Source organism: Sceloporus occidentalis, unplaced genomic scaffold (assembly GCF_023333645.1).
Source record: "Sceloporus occidentalis isolate IW3139 unplaced genomic scaffold, rSceOcc1.0.p SCAF_3, whole genome shotgun sequence".
Classification (NCBI taxonomy): domain Eukaryota; kingdom Metazoa; phylum Chordata; class Lepidosauria; order Squamata; family Phrynosomatidae; genus Sceloporus; species Sceloporus occidentalis.
In genome coordinates, this window is record NW_028316983.1 from 233,552,646 (window position 1) to 233,569,162 (window position 16,517).

Genomic DNA, 16,517 nt, shown 5'->3' on the forward strand with positions numbered 1-16,517 from the left:
CTAAACAGCCATTTTCCAGTAGAACAAGGGGCAAGGCTTTGTTTTTATAGGGGAGCAAGGCTTTCACTTTTTCCCTTCAAAAAATGGAAATGAAATGCAGGCTGCTGTTTTTGAGGGTTTGGGGTTCATGGCAGATCTGGGTAATAAATTGGCCAGAGCAGTTCCCAAAGTTCCTCATTTTAATGCATATATGATATCTTGACAGTGAAGCATAAATGCTTCTGTGAAATCAGGAGCTTGCAAACAAGAAATAGACAGACCTGTAACCTTGAATGTTTGCATTTCTCTCTGTGTGTCTTTCTCTTCCTCTTACTCTCATAACTTGTGAGTGAAGCATTGAGAACATGATTTTCATGCCCTACAGAACATTTGGCAGTGCTTTTTGGGTACTGAATAAAATTTATCACTTGATGTTTTTTAAGTTGGATCTGTCCCATATGTTTCTAGCTAATCCCTTATTTGAATGAAAGCTTTACTGTGTAAGGAATGGAACATGTAGAGGAAACAGGGAGCATAGCTTGCAAATACACTACAGACTTCTAATCTTCTTTAGGAGTGAATGGCAGGTATACCTTTTTCTGAAGTGCCTTCTTTTCACTGGAATGAAATAGTGTTTTAAGTAAGTGTGTAGCTAGCGCAGACTCACAGTCCACACAGGGTTGTTGCCAGTGTGTAAGCAGCTTGTTAGACTCTCAGTACTCAGTACAGCTGCTGCTGTATATCAGAATTTGGAAATAATTGTTTTTTTGGAGGACAAGGAACAGGCGTAATGTGGTGCCTGGAAGGAAAATATGCCTCATCATGGTTTCAGCTGTTAAATTTCTCCTTCATTCAGCACTTAAATTGGGATTAAGTCCTTGTGAGGAAAGCTGTGCAATCTTTTAGGCAGTTTCCAGGAGTCTGGGCCCCTGGGCCCCAACTCACTGGGGGCTGCAACTTCCATTGAGTGCAATACTGCTGGGGTTTGATAGTTGGATAGCTTTTTTTTTTTTTAAGCTTTAAAGTGGGGCTCCCCCAGGGTTATTTTTGTGGTTTCCTCAGAGTCTCCTGGAGGAGTGAAAAACTGTCCAGCAGCAAGTTTAAAGGGAAAGTGGTACTTTTTTTACTGCCATGCAAAGTTATCCGCTGGACCAGTTCAGCAACAGCAGTAATGTTGGCAAGCAAGGGGGAACAACTAGGGTGATCACATGCAATTCATGAGCTGCATTTTGCTCACTCTTGCCTTGGGTGATTTAGAAATCTTTTGAAGCAGTTGGTACTGATCCCACAATAGTATCCTGAGCTCATTTCATGCTGGGTTAATTGGCAGCATGAAACACAAAATACTTTTAACAACTCAGAAGCAAGTTCTCCTTGTCGTTTCTTCCTTTCTTTCCCCCCACCCTTCTTTCTTTATCAGAGTTCATCTTTTGTTGCAGTATTTCTTCCATCATCGGAATAACCTGGACATAAATGTCGTGATTAAAGAGGCCTACCACCTCATGGAGTGCACCCCAACAGACATCCATCCACAGCGGATGTTGGATGACTTTGTGCCACTGACCAAAGGGCAATACCCAATATTCAATAAGTATCCCAAGTTCATTGTGGATTACCAGTCTCAGGAGCGAGAGCGAATCCGACAAGATGAAATTGAGTATCTGAGAGAGAGGTACTGAAGGCAACAAGCGCTATGGGCAGGAAGGACCAGGGATATAGCCAGGATTTTGGGAAGAGGGGGTCCAGACTAAGTGCCACCATTATAATGGGGCTTGGGTGCGGTGGCGTGCACCATTCATTGTATCTAACGGAAGGGGGGGTCTGAACCCCACGAGACTTCCCCTTGTCTACGTCCCTGGGAGGACAATCTGTGGTCTTGGGTCTTCTTGAAAAAAGAGTATACCTCACGTTAGATGCTAGGATGGGGCTTAAGAAATCAAAATTCCAGGGTAGATTGGATCCAACAATGATTTCATCTTGTAAAGGAGTATCTTGCCTATGCACTTCACAGATCATGTCATGTATTTGTCTTAAGTATTTGTCTTTTAATGTTATTTTTATACAGTTCTTTTTAATGTTAGATGTGTATTGCACTGTTTGACATTGTTGTGTCAGGCTGCATCTGCAGTGCAGAATTAATGCAGTTTGACACCACTGTAACTGCCATAGCTCATTGTGACTGAATCCTAGGAGTTGTACTAAAGCTCCCTGACAGAAGGTCAAATATCTCACAAAACTACAAATCCCAGAATGGTATTATGTCTGCAGTACAGATGCAGCACTCGAAGTTTGATTGTACATAAACACTGTAAATAAATAAAATATATGGATTAGACCAGAAAGAAACAAGAAAGCTGTCTTGCTTCATACTTCCAGCCCAGTTTATGCTGTAAGTGCAAACCAGGCCAGAGTATGAAGGAAAAGCCTTACAAGTAGATGGAATAATTAATACAGTAAAATGATTGAAAATGCTACAGTGATCCATTTACTGATCAGCTCACATTTCTTTACTATTAATGCCTTTGTAGTATGTTAAACCAGAGACCATACTCTTTTCTATTTATGCCTAAGGGTACTCAGCATTGTCAGCCATGTCCCCCCAGCCAGATATCCTCCACATCTACAGCTCCCATCGGCTTCAGCCACTGAGTTTAGGAAGGCTACTTTGATCAATTTGGTTAGTTTATTCATTCAGATTTGTCTTGGGAGCCAAGGCCTAATGTTTGACAAAATCAAGTTTAGATACACTATTTTCTGCTTTGAACCATGAACATAGTAGACTTGTTCAGTTTTTTCCTTTAAACAGTGAACTGCAAAATTGTTTTTTGCAGACAGTTGGTTCATGAGGTAGAAGCGAAAGCAATTGAGCGCAGAGTGGAGGATGAAACTTGGTATCGGAAGCAGGAGCTGCTTCGTGAGGCTGAGGAGCAAAGGAGGAAGATTCTGCTTAAGGAAGAAGAGAAACTGGCAGAACAAAGGCGGAGGTATTTTCATTTTAGCATCTTTAGTCCAGACTGCAGCCATCTTTAAAACATTCACTAGAAAGAGCCCTGTTTCAAACTGGATATAAATTGAGTATACTTTAGCAACATGGACTTCACTTATTCAAATACTGTCTATAGTGACTTGCTGAAGTATTCATCCCCTGCCAGTATGCTTTTGTTTACTTAATTTTTGTTCCACAATAAGTATATCATGCACCTTCACAATATTGAGTATCCTGTGTACAACAAGCAGTAACAAGGTAAATTAAATCTATTTCAGTTTCGGCTTACAATGCAACAAAATTTGAAAAATTTGTTTCTTTTTGGGGGCTTTGAAGGCTAGCTGCTGTGAAGCGAGAGTTAAAGGTGAAGGAGTTACAGTTATTGGAAGCTGCAAGAAGGCGTTTCCTGAAATATCAGCAAGATCAACGGGAAATGGAGCTCAGACGGCTTGATGATGAAATTGCAAGAAAGGTAACATGTTAGCATTTGAAAAACAAGCTCAGCATTTCTCTCTGTGTTGACATGAACCAGTGCTGTGCTTTTATGAATTTCCTGAAATAAGCAAAAAGTATTTTCCATCAGAGTAGTTTTGGCATTAGTGTGACTGTAGTGTTGCCATAGTGTTGTAGTGTTGGACTGGATGAGGGAAAACCGACTCAAGCTGAATCCAGGTAAGATGGAGGTACTTGTTATAGGAAACCCAAGCCCAGGTATGGAATTATGTCAGCCAGTTCTAGATGGGGTCACACTTCCCCTGAAAGACTCTGTCCGCAGCTTAGGGGTGCTCCTTGACTCGTCGCTTCACCTGACAGCTCAGGTAGATGCGACAGTCAGGAGCACTTGTTATCAGCTTCAGCTGATACGCCAGCTGCGCCCCTTCCTGGAGCAGGGAGACGTTGAAACAGTTGTACATGCACTGGTCACCTCTCGATTGGACTTCTGTAATGCGCTGTACATGGGGCTACCCTTGTGCCAAGTTCAGAAACTTCAACTTGTACAAAATATGGCAGCCAGGTTAATTACAGGTACTCGTTGTACCGATCACATAACACCAGTTTTGAAATCCCTTCACTGGCTGCCAATTAGTTTCTGGGCAAGGTACAAGGTGTTGGTGATTACCTTCAAAGCCCTACATGGCTTGGGTCCAGAATACTTAAGAGATCGCCTACTTCCATACTGTCCGTCCCGCACTCTAAGGTCCTCGGGGAAGAATCTACTTCAGCCAATAAAATCTAGGCTAACTTCAGTCACCCAGAGGGCCTTTTCCATTGCAGCTCCGAAGCTATGGAATGACCTGCCGAAGGAGATCCGTGACATTTCTACTCTTACAGCCTTTAAGAAGGCTCTTAAAACGGATCTCTTCCGGCAGGCCTTCCCTACCTAGTTCTACTCCCCATTTACTGTGACTTATGTCACTCTGTCCACCAATTCTTCTCTTAAATTTAATGAGAAGAATTAAATTAAAATTAATTAAAATAAAATCCTTGCCTCAAGAAGAAGAGCCCTCCCTCCATGACATCACCATCAGACCTGGGAGGAAATTAAAAAGAGAGGCCCAACTTCCATCAGGCCTAACTGTGAATGTACTCACTTCGCTCTCTTTAATTTTATTGTATTTTATTTATTTATTGTATTTTATTTTATTATCTTTATTTTTACTGTTGTAACCCGCCTGGATTCCTTGTGATTGGGCAGGCTATAAATAAATTATTATTGTTGTTGTTGTTATTGTTATTATTGCCATGGCTGCAGATTGCCTCTGCAGAATGAATGATTTATAGAGCCTGCATTATAATAAGGCTGACAGTTTTAATAATGAAAATGTTTAATAATGAAAAACTTGTTTAATAATAAAATTCAAAGATATAGCTGTGTTGCTATGTAGAATAGAATGTAGAAAGATCTTCTAGCACCTTTGAGACTAACTGAAAGAAAGAAGTTGACAGCATGAACTTATCCGAGGAAGTAGACTGTAGTGTACGAAAGCTCATGCTGCCAACTTCTTTCTTTCAGTTAGTCTCAAAGGTGCTACAAGAGCTCTCTATTTGTTTAATAATAATGCAATTTATTAAAAGTCTTTAGAAGTTATTCACCTCATTATTAAACCTTGAAAATCCAAAGACCCCCTAGGGCAAAAATATGAAACAACATGTACACTGATGGAGGTTGAACTAGACTGGAAAAGAGGTTGTGGTTTTAGTAGTTCAATGAAAATTTTGATCTAGTGTATGATTGCTGTATGGGGTAAACAGCCCACTCCAGGTCTAGATTGTACCAGCAAGCCAAGCAGAAGTTTATATACTGACAATCCTGTCATCCTATAAAAGGCTGGACTGGATGCCTCTACACAGCATTCCTCCCCCTCCCCCAATGTTGCATGCTAATAAAAACACTGAAAACAAAGAACTCTTGCTCTTTTGGCATGATGGCATATGTCTATTCTAGGCATCAATGAGAGATCAAGAAACAGCTGCTACTGTTCAAGATGTAGAAGTACGGCAGATGGAGCTTGAATCACAGAGGCGGCTTTTTCAACAGGTATTCACTCAACACAATGTGTAGGATGTACAGTAGTTGGTCATTCTCTCCACTGCCAAAGAAGAATGCGTGGAGTGGAAGTGGAGTGTTGACTGTATTGAAAAGTGGGCTGTCGAGATCAGATATACCTCAGTCAGCAAAGTATCAAAGAGCTGAAAATCCAGTTATAACCTGTAGAATACTAGCCAACTCATTCAGCAAAGGAGGTTTGTGTTTGGTTGTTATTCTGCATTGTACAATGGTCCCTTAGTATCCACTGGGTTTTGATTCTAGGACACCCCCCCATGGGTACCAAAATCTGTGGATGCTCAAGTCTCATTAATATAATGGTGTAATAAAATAGTATCCCTTATATAAAGTACACTCAGCCCTCCATTTCTTCTTCCAAATGCTTTTTTGGTTGTTTTGGTTTTGGTTTGGGGTTTTGTTGTTGTGTTTGTTTGGGCATTTTGAACCTTTTCAAGCTATGGATGATTGAATCCATAAATGCAGAATCTGTGGATATCGAGGGCTGACTGTACATTTTATTCATGTGACCCTATCAATATCATCAGTAAGAACAAAATACTATGAGAGCTGGGATTGATTACTACTAGTCAGAAGGTGAGATTTGTTTCTGAACACTCTGAACAGCCCCCAAGTAGAGTGTGCTACAATAGTCCAAATGGTATGTAACTTTATTTACCACCATGGCCATATTCGACATCTCAAGGAATGGACGCAGTTGGCGCACAAGCATTAAGTGTGCAAAAGTGCTCCTAGCCACCACAACAACCTGTGCCTCCAGGATCAAAGCTGAATCCAGGAGTACAGCCAAACTGCAAACCTGTAACCACATCTAACCTAGTCTGAATCCACATTTCCTTTATGCCTTCCAACTGTCCAAAACCACCTCTGTCTTGTCTGGATTAAGCTTCAGTTTGTTTTCTCTCATCTAGTCCATTACTGATGACAGACATTGGTTTGGGAACAGGACAGCCTCCTTGGATTGGAGTGGAAAGGAGCAATAGAATTGGGTGTCATTCGCAAGATATGTGCTTCCCCTGTGCGTTGTTTTAAAGGTTGTTTAATGCAGGATGGTTGTGGGAGGGGGGATTTCAGCTGCATGGGATTAGAGGTATAGTCCTCTGACCCCCAAGAGATGCCCAATGCTGTTGTTGACTAACAAATTTACTAAAAGACAGATAGAATAAAAAGCATGAGAAGGAGATATCGGTACATGAAGCTGTGGAAAGCCCACAATAACCTTACAACTTGATGCATATAATATTTCAGCAGGATCACACTGAGGAGCAGACAACCAGATAACTCAGAAATGGAGTCACAAAGCTTATAATAACCCAGTATTACATGAAATGGAAGCCAGGCACTCCTAATTGGTTGTGGCATTTTAGACAGGAGGGAATCCCTTCTCTGTGACTTTTATTTGGGATGGGAAACCTATAGGTACCTCATGGCTGTCTCTTTCCAGAACACCACCACAGTTATTTTCATCTTGTCTTGACAGAAACTTCTCAAAGAGAAGGAAACCGTGACACAGGAAGTCAGAGGGGAGCTGGACACCAGTCGAAGGAAAGCTGACCTCGAAGAACACTTGCTTCAGCGTTTGATTGAAACTGAGCAGGACGGGGAACAGACATCACGGCAAGTAAGGACCTACAAAGGCTTGGCCCCTTGCAAAAGTCTAGCATCTATCTTCTGAGCTACTTATTTTTAATCTTGTGCATTGAGTTCCTTCTATAGCTGTTATTTTGGAAAGAGAAGTTTAAAGAGAAGTTTTTTGAGAGGAAGTGTTGGTTGAATCTCCTTTATCCAAAATACTTGGGACCAGAAATGGTTTGGATTGCAGATGTTTTCAGATTTTGGAATATTTGCAAATACATAATGAGATATCTTAGAGTTGGGACCCAGGTCTAAACATGACATTCATTTCTATTTCATATATACCTTATACACGTTGCCTGAAGGTAATTTTATACATAATATTTTAATAATTTTGTGCATCAAACAAAGTTTGTATACAACCATCAGAAAGCAAAGGTGTCACTATTTCAGCCACCATGTGGACAATTTTGGATTGTGGAGTATTTTGGATTTCAGAATCCTGAAGAACGGAGATTCAACCTGTTCTGCTTTTTACTCTGAAACAGGCTCTGTACAGTTACTTCCAGCAAAATCATAATCTATGTCTATCACAACCTGCGAAAGATAATTTGTCAGACCCCAACTCCCCAATGATTTGCACAGCCAAATTCAGAGTCTATGTATAAGTAAGACATATTGGGGTCTTTATGGTGTCATCCCAGATGAGCACAATATTTCAGCCTTAGACTCAAACATTGCACATCATTGTTGGTTTTGATGTGTTAGCAATTCTGCTTTTCAAGGAATGTTTAAGTATCCAGGCCCTTGAGTAGTAAGGTACCTTTTGTTCAAGATGACTCTCTGAAGTTTATAAAAGGTGGGTAAGCTGTACTGTAGGCTCACCAGTTTTTCTGTAAGGGGAGGAGAGCAGCTTGATGGTAGATCATGTTCTTTCTCTGTAGAAGGTTTCTGAAGTGATCTGCCCTGAGAGCATCATATATAGGCTTGCACAACAGGAATGCACATGGACATAGTGTGAGTTACACAGTGAGCTGTGCAACAGTGCAATCTAGTATATGGATGGCATTCACACTCACAATATAGCTAAACTAGTGTAGATTTACACTGTTCATTCCATCTCTTGGAGGTTGGCCCCATTAAGTAACATTTGTGAACTCTGGATTTTCTTTATCACAAGCAACGGTGCAACAGACTGTTTACAATCCTGTGGCTCCAAGCAAAGAAATATGTACCAAGTCCTCAAAATCATTGTTTCCCTGATGAAAGTTGTATTGTTGTAGCTGGTTGAAGAATGCTTGGCCAAAGTCAACCAAGAGCACCTTGACACAGACTGGCGAGCTCAGGTGCTGCAAAAGCAAAGGAATGACGACATGGATCGAGACAGGCGTTATCAGGAAGTAGCAAAACTCCTCCGTAACAACAGAGCAACAGAAGCAGAGTTGCTGGATGCAGTGAAAGCAGAGGAAGCCAAAAAGGTGACTGCTTAAAGACCACCTAAAATTAGGCATCATAGTGCTGTTATGTGAACTGAATTGCTGTTATGATTGAATAAAGGGGTATGGGCTTCAGAAGCATTTAAAGAACCTGTAAATCTTATATGAAGCCTGTAAATAAGCCTATAGAATAATCCTATATGTAGGCTGTGATGATGTGCTGATTTAGAATAATAGTGACAGCTATTAGTGACAGCCAGAAAATAGTGACAGCTGTCAATCATGCATGCAGTTTAAGTTTTTACAAAGATTTTTATAAAATATGAAATGCTTCTGCCTGAAATGGCAAAGGCAAACCCAAAATTTGTCCTACAAAAATATACAATGAGTGTGCAATATTGGCTGTCCAGCCTTTCCTTCCCAAAGATCCTGGGAACTGTCATACCATGAACAATTCTCACTGTGGGCCTTCATCATCCTCTCTCCTTCGCCTGAGCCAAATTCAGAAAATGAAAGACTAAAAGATTTTTAGAGATACCAGACTTTATATAGGTTTGGTGCAAACATTTAGACACAGAAAACCAAACTGCACATGTCAGAATTGCTGCCTCATGTTCTCAAAACATTCTTGATAACATATTGGGAAAGCACAAGTAGAGACATTTATTTATTTATTTATTTAGGTATTTATATTTATTATTATTTATTATTTATATTATATACATTTAGTACTAAGAGTAAGATTATGGCTAAATTCTATTCTTATGTTTATGTTAGTAAGCAGAACACAGTGAAAAAAAGCTTCTCTGACAAATTTCTGTGAAGGTGGCATCTCTGTTTGGCCTTTGGTTTGGCTATAGGTAGAGAAGCCATGATTTTCATATTTGTTCTTTTCATCTTTACTAGTCTACTGCTTAAAAGAAAGAGTTCTCTATAAAGTTCAAAAGAGGATTATTCTGTAGGATTTTGTTTGTTTGTTTGTTTAACAGTATATTCTCACTTAATGCTTCCTCACATAGTCTTCCCTCCCTCCCAACTGTGGGTGTAAATTCTACATTATTTATCACACATTATAAAATAAATTGTTTCTTTCTTTCTTCACAAATACACCCACCTTCTCTTTCTGCTATGACACTCTCTCTCCTCTCTCTTCAGGTTCATTAGAGGTCTTTCCAAACTATAACAGAGGCCTCTTGGGATACATATCAGCTGGAAAAAGTAGATAAGAAATTGGTATTCAGTTAGTATCCACGCTTTAGTGGCTTCTACCTTTGCCCAATTTTGCTTACAGTATTACACACAATTACTCTGTAGCCAGAGTAGCCAATGTCAGAAAGACTCTGTTGGTCACCTGAAAGGAAGCAGGACGCTTGTGGCCTTCCAGATGCTAGTCTCCATTTCCCATCAGCCCAAGTCAGCCTAGCCAATGGTAAAGGATAATGGGAGTAGTAGTTCCCCAACATCTGGAAGTCCAGAAGTCTCACAGCTCTCCCTTCAAATAAGCTGGGTTGTGGACACTTCTCAGATAAGGCTACTCGATTTATCTGTGAGATTCCAGAACTGCAGCTATTTGTAAGCATCTAGAAGTTTGCTTAAGATGATCTTAAAATGCCTAAGAGATTTATGAAAAAGAAAAAGCTGTAGGTGCCTTCATTTTTTTTTTAAATTTTGGATGATGCTATGTTGTTGCATTGTTTTTGAATGGCTTCAACCATGGAGTTTTTCTCCCCCTTCCCTCCTTTTAATGGCTTTTTTAAATGGAAGTGTCCTTCTTCATGTTTGTCTTGTTTTAGTGGGAAGAAGTTCTAGAGAAGAGAGAGCAGTTGGCAGCAGAAGAAGCAGTTACTGCAGCTTTGGATGCCAACAGGAAGCGGTTTCTAGAACGTGAGATGAATGATGCGCTAGAGCTGGCTGTGAAGCTCCAGGACAAAGATGGCTATTTTGGTAAGCCTCTGGGCCTTTTGTAGATAATTGACCTCTTTGGTTATTTAAGGCAGGGATCAGCAAACTGCACCTTGTGAGCTGTATGTGCTCCCCTCCCCGGCTGTTTCTTGGTCCCCAGGAATTAAAATAAACAAAATAATAATAATCAGACTGGCATTTTTACCATGTTTCCATGAAGTCACTGCCTCTGCTTGTCCTACCGCAAAAAAATCTGCTCCAGAATGTCCACAACTTTTCATTAAAAATTGGAAGAGCCAAGAACATGTGGAAAATGTTCTGCCAAACCAAAATACAAATTTATACAACTGCCGGTATGTGTGAATGTGTTTATAAATAAAAATAGCCTAAAAGCCTAAATACACTGAAAAGATTAGGCCAAATACATGGCATCACATTAAAGCACATGTAACATCTGTGACATAGTTAGAGCCAGTATGATATAGTAATTCTGCCACTGATCTTGGTCACAGGTTCAATGACCATTCAGTTATGAAACCACTGGGCAGCCTTCAGCCAGATGGAATCTAACCTATTTATATTTTACTTTTTAATTTGTGTCCTGCCTTTATTCCAATATGAGATCCTCCCTGCCACAGGATTGTTGTGATAATAAAATAGGATCGCACCCTTCCCATTGCAGTAATTTCGTCATAGGAAAGGAAGGATATAGATATATCAAGATGTAAAGATAATAGTATAAAAGGATCAGGATAATCATGCATAATACTTCATGTGCTAAGTTTATCTATTTTTCCATAATTCCTTATTTTGGTCCACAGCAGAGGTGGGGAAACAGTGGCCTTCCATTTGTTGCATGCCAGCTCCAATCAACCCCAGTGATGGGACCTATAGCCCAACTCATTTATCTGCCCTTCTTCTATAGGGCTTGTGGGCTAAATAAATCTATATCTCACATCTTGCCTCATGTCAAAGAAATAAAACAGTACCAATAGGCAATTTTGGGTGTATCCACATTGTAGAAATAAAGCAGCTGGATGCCACTAACTGCTATGACTCTATCCTACAGAATCCTGGGATTTATAGTTTGGTGAAGCACCAGACCTCCCTGACAGACCAGGAGAAACGCCTCACCAAATTCCAAATACCAAGATGGAGCCATGACAGTTAAAGTGGTGTTAAACTGCTTTATTTCTGCAGTGTGGAAGAGCTGCTAGACCGATACAATCTATCCTACTAGAAACTGATCCTGAAATCTGTTCAGACATCTCTACTTGTCCTCCTCACATTCAGACTTGAAATGAAAATGCTTGATCTATTTTAAAACAAGTCCACTTCAGTAGTATACTCTGAATCACAGAGTACAGTATATAGTTTATTTTCTTGCATGAAAGCATGCTAAATATCTTCTTTCATGAATCATGCCTAGTGGTATCTGTAACCCAGCAAGAACCCTGTCTACTTTCTACAGAGAGACTGCGTGATCTGAGAGCCTCCCAGCCTAGGCAGGGTTTGGAATTGCAGCAAGCATCCAGCAAGGCTCAGCCACAGCCTGGCAACACCTGCTTGAATGATTCATCAGGAGTAGATTCTTCAGCACATTGTAAGTAGGTAATATAGAGAGAGTCTCAGAACCAAACCAGGCAACATGTTTGTCACAATTTACCAAGATTATTTTTATTTTATTTTATTTTATTAACAAATAGCCATCATGGAAGAAAGAGCTTTCCTTCCATCAAGAGCATGTGGTATATTTTTCAAGTTCCAGTACCGTCGCAATCTTGTTTGTACCTCCAAACCAGCAATTTGAAGGGGGAAAATAATGGAAAGTGTTGATAGAAATTAGCTATGCATATACAAAGTATCTAGTTTGGCACTTGAAATTTCCTTTGCTCAGGTTCACATCTCTTCTCCTGCCTAGAGATGTGATTCTCTGTTAACCATTTTTTTTTCTTATCTATCAAATGTGTTGTTCCAGTGTGGTTTGCTTGAGCTAGCCAAATTCATAACATGAATATTGCATTACTCCTTTCTTGTCTTTATGCAGAGTGACCAGAGATGGGAGACATCTCTGGGATATTAACACCAGCATAACTCCAGGTTGTGCCAATGGTTGTACAACTTACATATATAAGGAAGTATCCAGTACTCCTTATGCAAACTCTTGCTCCTTTGTCTGCAGCAGAATGAAATGGTTTAAAGGCTGATCTGACATTCAAGTCCAGTTTAACTATTTCACATAAGCCCTCTCAATAAACATCTTAAGCAGCAGTCTTTCCCATTGGAAGAATGCTAGCTTTCCTTAGCAGTCTTCAAGAAAAGACACCTTAAAAACCTGGGAAGTCTTCGTAGGATGTTTTCCCCCTCTGCTTGCTTATTGGCATCCACGATGTGGCCTAGGAAGGGATATAATATAATATGGGTTTGTGGCACTATAAAGCTATATTGCCTAAGACCCTACATACTTTTAGTAGAGAGTACATATATGGTAGAATAGTTGCACTGGATTGCACAGTTCTACAGTGGGCACCATGCCTTGAGCTCATCCATTGTCTGGTGGTCATCTCACCCTTCAGCTACCAAGTCAAAAGTGGGGAAGAAATGCATGTGTGTTTGAGCCCCTATATTGGGAGAAAGGGGAATAGATGATGATGATGATGATGATGATGATGATGATGATGATGATGACGACGATATGTTTAGCCTGGAGAAGTGAAGGTTAAGAGATGATATGATAGCAGTGTTTAAATATTTGTGAGGATGTCATATTGAGGATGGAGCAAGCTTTTCTGCTGCTCCAGAGAATAGGATCCAGAGCAATGGATTCAAATTACAGAAAAAGAGATTCCACCTCAACATTAGGAAGAACTTCCTGACAGTAAGAGCTGTTTGACGGTTGAATATGCTTCCTCGGAGTGTGATGAAGTCTCTTTCTTTGGAGGTTTTTAAACAGAGGCTGGATGGCCATCTGTTGGGAGTGCTTTGAATGTGTCTTCCTCCATGGCTCAGGTTTGAGCTGGCTGGCCCTTGAGATGTCTTCCAACTCTATCATTCTATGCTGTTTTAAGTTGTACTGTTTTAACTTGTTTATCCTTTTTAAGTGTTATGTTTTAAATTGTTTTAATATTAGTAATAGTTTAATTTTATTTTAATGTCAACTTTTTGTTCATTTTTAACTACATTGTAGAGTTCCAATCTTCGGGAGTCAAGGTATAAATAAAGATGACAGTGGTGGTGATGACTTAAAACCCATTAGCCAGGCCTGAAGGGGCAGGGGATTAGTGAGAGAGAGTAGCCACTTGACAATATATGCCCTAACATCTTTCAGAAGTTCCAAGAGTTAGTACAGTAAATATCTCTGATTGTATTTACCATGGAAATATGATATGATGCTTCTTGGATCCTGAAATATGCATTTTCATGTTTTGTCTTCCTAATACTTAAATTTTAATTCCATTTTTTAAAAAAGTTTCTTTAGATCGAGGACGGCAAGAACTGGAAACTCGAGAGCGGGAGATGATGGCAGAAGTTCGACAGCTTAGGCAAAAGCTCATGTCACAAGCTCGAGCGAAGCAAACACCAACCGTGGATGCACAGTGGAGCAGCTAAAGGAGGGTGCTCATGAATCAGATGCAAATGGACATTTATGCTGGGATTCCAAGTAGCTACACAAAAAGGATCATAGGAAGTGATTTTACACCGTTTGTAGTGTCTTTACACATATTTTTATATATAAAAACATATGCTTCAATTGACTTTTTAAAAGAAATATATTAAGTAAATGATACGTTTTTAAATAAAACACTGGTGTATGTAGTATAGTGAACCAGCATGGCATAGTGGGTGAGCATTGGACTACTCCCAGGAGAGGAGTATTGTCAAAGCTGTGTCACTGGGACCATTGCACAAACAGAGCAAGTAATGTGGCTGTTGCAAAAGTCACAATGTGCAAGGGTATGGCACTTTGTAGGACAACACAAGGAAAAGCAGCACGATGGCCTCCAACAGAGAAACAGTAATAATAATCCAAAACAGCAGTGGAAAGTCATGAATACCCTGCACCCAGCTGGAAAAATGTCTTCATCTTCCGTGGGGCATTGTACAGTGACACCCCACTGTTGCACGGGGGGGCATCTTGTGCGGTGGCCCTTTGTGCATTGTTGCAGCTTCTAACATAGTTCCATTATCATGTTAGCAATATAACTCCACATTGCAGCCTTTAATGCAAGCTATTGGCGTCTCTCTTCCAATGTGTAAGCATATTGTCATAGAATCATAGAGTTGGAAGAGACCGCAAGGGCCATCCAGTCCAACCCACTACCATGCAGGAAATCTCAATCAAAGCATCCCCAACAGGTGGCCATCCAGCCTCTGTTTAAAGACCTCCAAGGAAGGAGACTCGACTACCCTCCGAGGAAGGAGTGTGTTCTACTGTCGAACAGCCCTTACTGTCAAGAAGTTCCTCCTAATGTTGAGGTGTAATCTCTTTTCCTGTAGCTTGCATCCATTGCTCCAGGTATTAGTAGGAGAGCCAGCATGGTGTAATGGTTTGGGCATTGGACTACGACTCTAGAGACCAGGGGCCAAATCCCGGCTTGGTCATGGAAACCCACTGGGTAACATTCGGCAAGTCACATTTTCTCAACCTCAGAGGATGACAATGGCAAACCCTCCTCTGAAAAAATCTGCCAAGAAAATCTGTCATAGGTTTGCCTTAGATTTGCCATAAGTCAGAAATGCCTCAAAAACACACAACAACAATTGTGGATAGCTACCTGAAAATTTGATGATGCCACTTTCTTATCTCCTGTGCCTACTTCTGGACAGTCTAAATAAATAGTTCTCAGTCTTTGAGAGGTCTGAGGCTTCTAGATATTCAAAACACCTGGAAAACCAACACCCCATTTATTTCTTTTCACTTAGAAATGTCAGGATGCTCTAGTTGCAGATTCCTGCATAAAGCAAGACTTAGAACCTCTTAAAATTATTCTGTATCCAGATTCTACGAGTTCAACCATCCATGACTTGAAAATAATCAAAAAAGCAAACTTTGATTTTGTCCTTGTACATTTTTTCCTTTGGTTTTTGCATTATTGAGTGCAAAACACAAGTATTTACATGCTATATATACATCCCTCATTACTCCGATGCATTATTTCCATGTAGATTGTGTAATACCTTATTTTAAAAATATATAAATTCTAAAAAGCAAAGCTTGATTTTGCCATTTTATATAAGGGACACCATTTGACTATGCCACTTTATTTAATGGGACTTGAGCATCCATGGATTTTGGTATCCACAGGGGGTCCTGGAACCAAACCCCAGCAGATATCAAGGGCCTACTGTACTTTTAAGGTTGTTACACAAGGAGATATCTTGCACCTTCTTGTACAATACTTATTTCTGTAATTTTTTTTAAAAAAATAAGTCTTTATTAAATTATTTTAACATATATACAACGTTGCATATGCCCCATTCCCTACTCTCCCCTTCCCGCACGGCTTGAAAGAGTTTAGGATCAATACACTGTTTACAATTAATACCTAACTTTCAATATGTGGGATTTAATTACATTATTGACTTCATTGTACTCCCTTTAACCTTTTCAAGCAGGATTTCCCAACCCAAATTCCAAGCTTCTCCTTTCCTTTCTCCAGTATATTTTAATCTTCTGTCTCTAACAATATCAAACAACAGGTTATCTGCCAAATACTTATCTACCTTGGTAGATAAGTTCCAGTTTTTACTTCCTTTCCATCCTGATGCTATCACAGCCTGTGTATTTCTGTAATCCCATCTGATGGCCAAAAAGTGGCTGGCAGAGTGAGGTAGGGAATCCATATGTGATCCAGCTGCAGGTTTTCACAGAGGTCCCGGAACCAAACTCCAGTGGATACTTCAAGGTGAATCCAGGTTGTGAAAAGATGGAGGTCTCCTAAATGAAAGAATACAAGGACAGCTTTGTGTCATTTGGAATACGTCGGATCAGGGTAACCATATGTCATAACTACAAAGGAGGACAGCACTGCAACATGTAGGACATTCCAGAACATGTAGGACAATACCAAAT

General features: G+C 40.1%; 1 protein-coding gene across 3 annotated transcripts in view; it reads left to right on the plus strand.

Moving 5' to 3' along the window:
• The window catches only part of TBC1D31 (TBC1 domain family member 31), a 36,027-nt gene extending 20,524 nt beyond the window's left edge, over positions 1-15,503 (plus strand). For 2 of the 3 annotated variants that reach the window (XM_089517901.1, XM_089517903.1), the window contains 9 exons: positions 1,419-1,651; positions 2,811-2,963; positions 3,302-3,437; positions 5,412-5,504; positions 7,012-7,152; positions 8,390-8,584; positions 10,336-10,486; positions 11,874-12,047; positions 13,914-15,503. In XM_089517901.1, the coding sequence (XP_089374027.1) occupies positions 1,419-1,651; positions 2,811-2,963; positions 3,302-3,437; positions 5,412-5,504; positions 7,012-7,152; positions 8,390-8,584; positions 10,336-10,486; positions 11,874-12,047; positions 13,914-14,053 (1,416 nt within the window). In that variant the 3' untranslated portion in view covers positions 14,054-15,503. The remainder of the gene's footprint in view (positions 1-1,418; positions 1,652-2,810; positions 2,964-3,301; positions 3,438-5,411; positions 5,505-7,011; positions 7,153-8,389; positions 8,585-10,335; positions 10,487-11,873; positions 12,048-13,913) is intronic. The other variant, XM_089517902.1, reaches the window with a different exon arrangement.
• Positions 15,504-16,517: the final 1,014 nt, after the last annotated feature.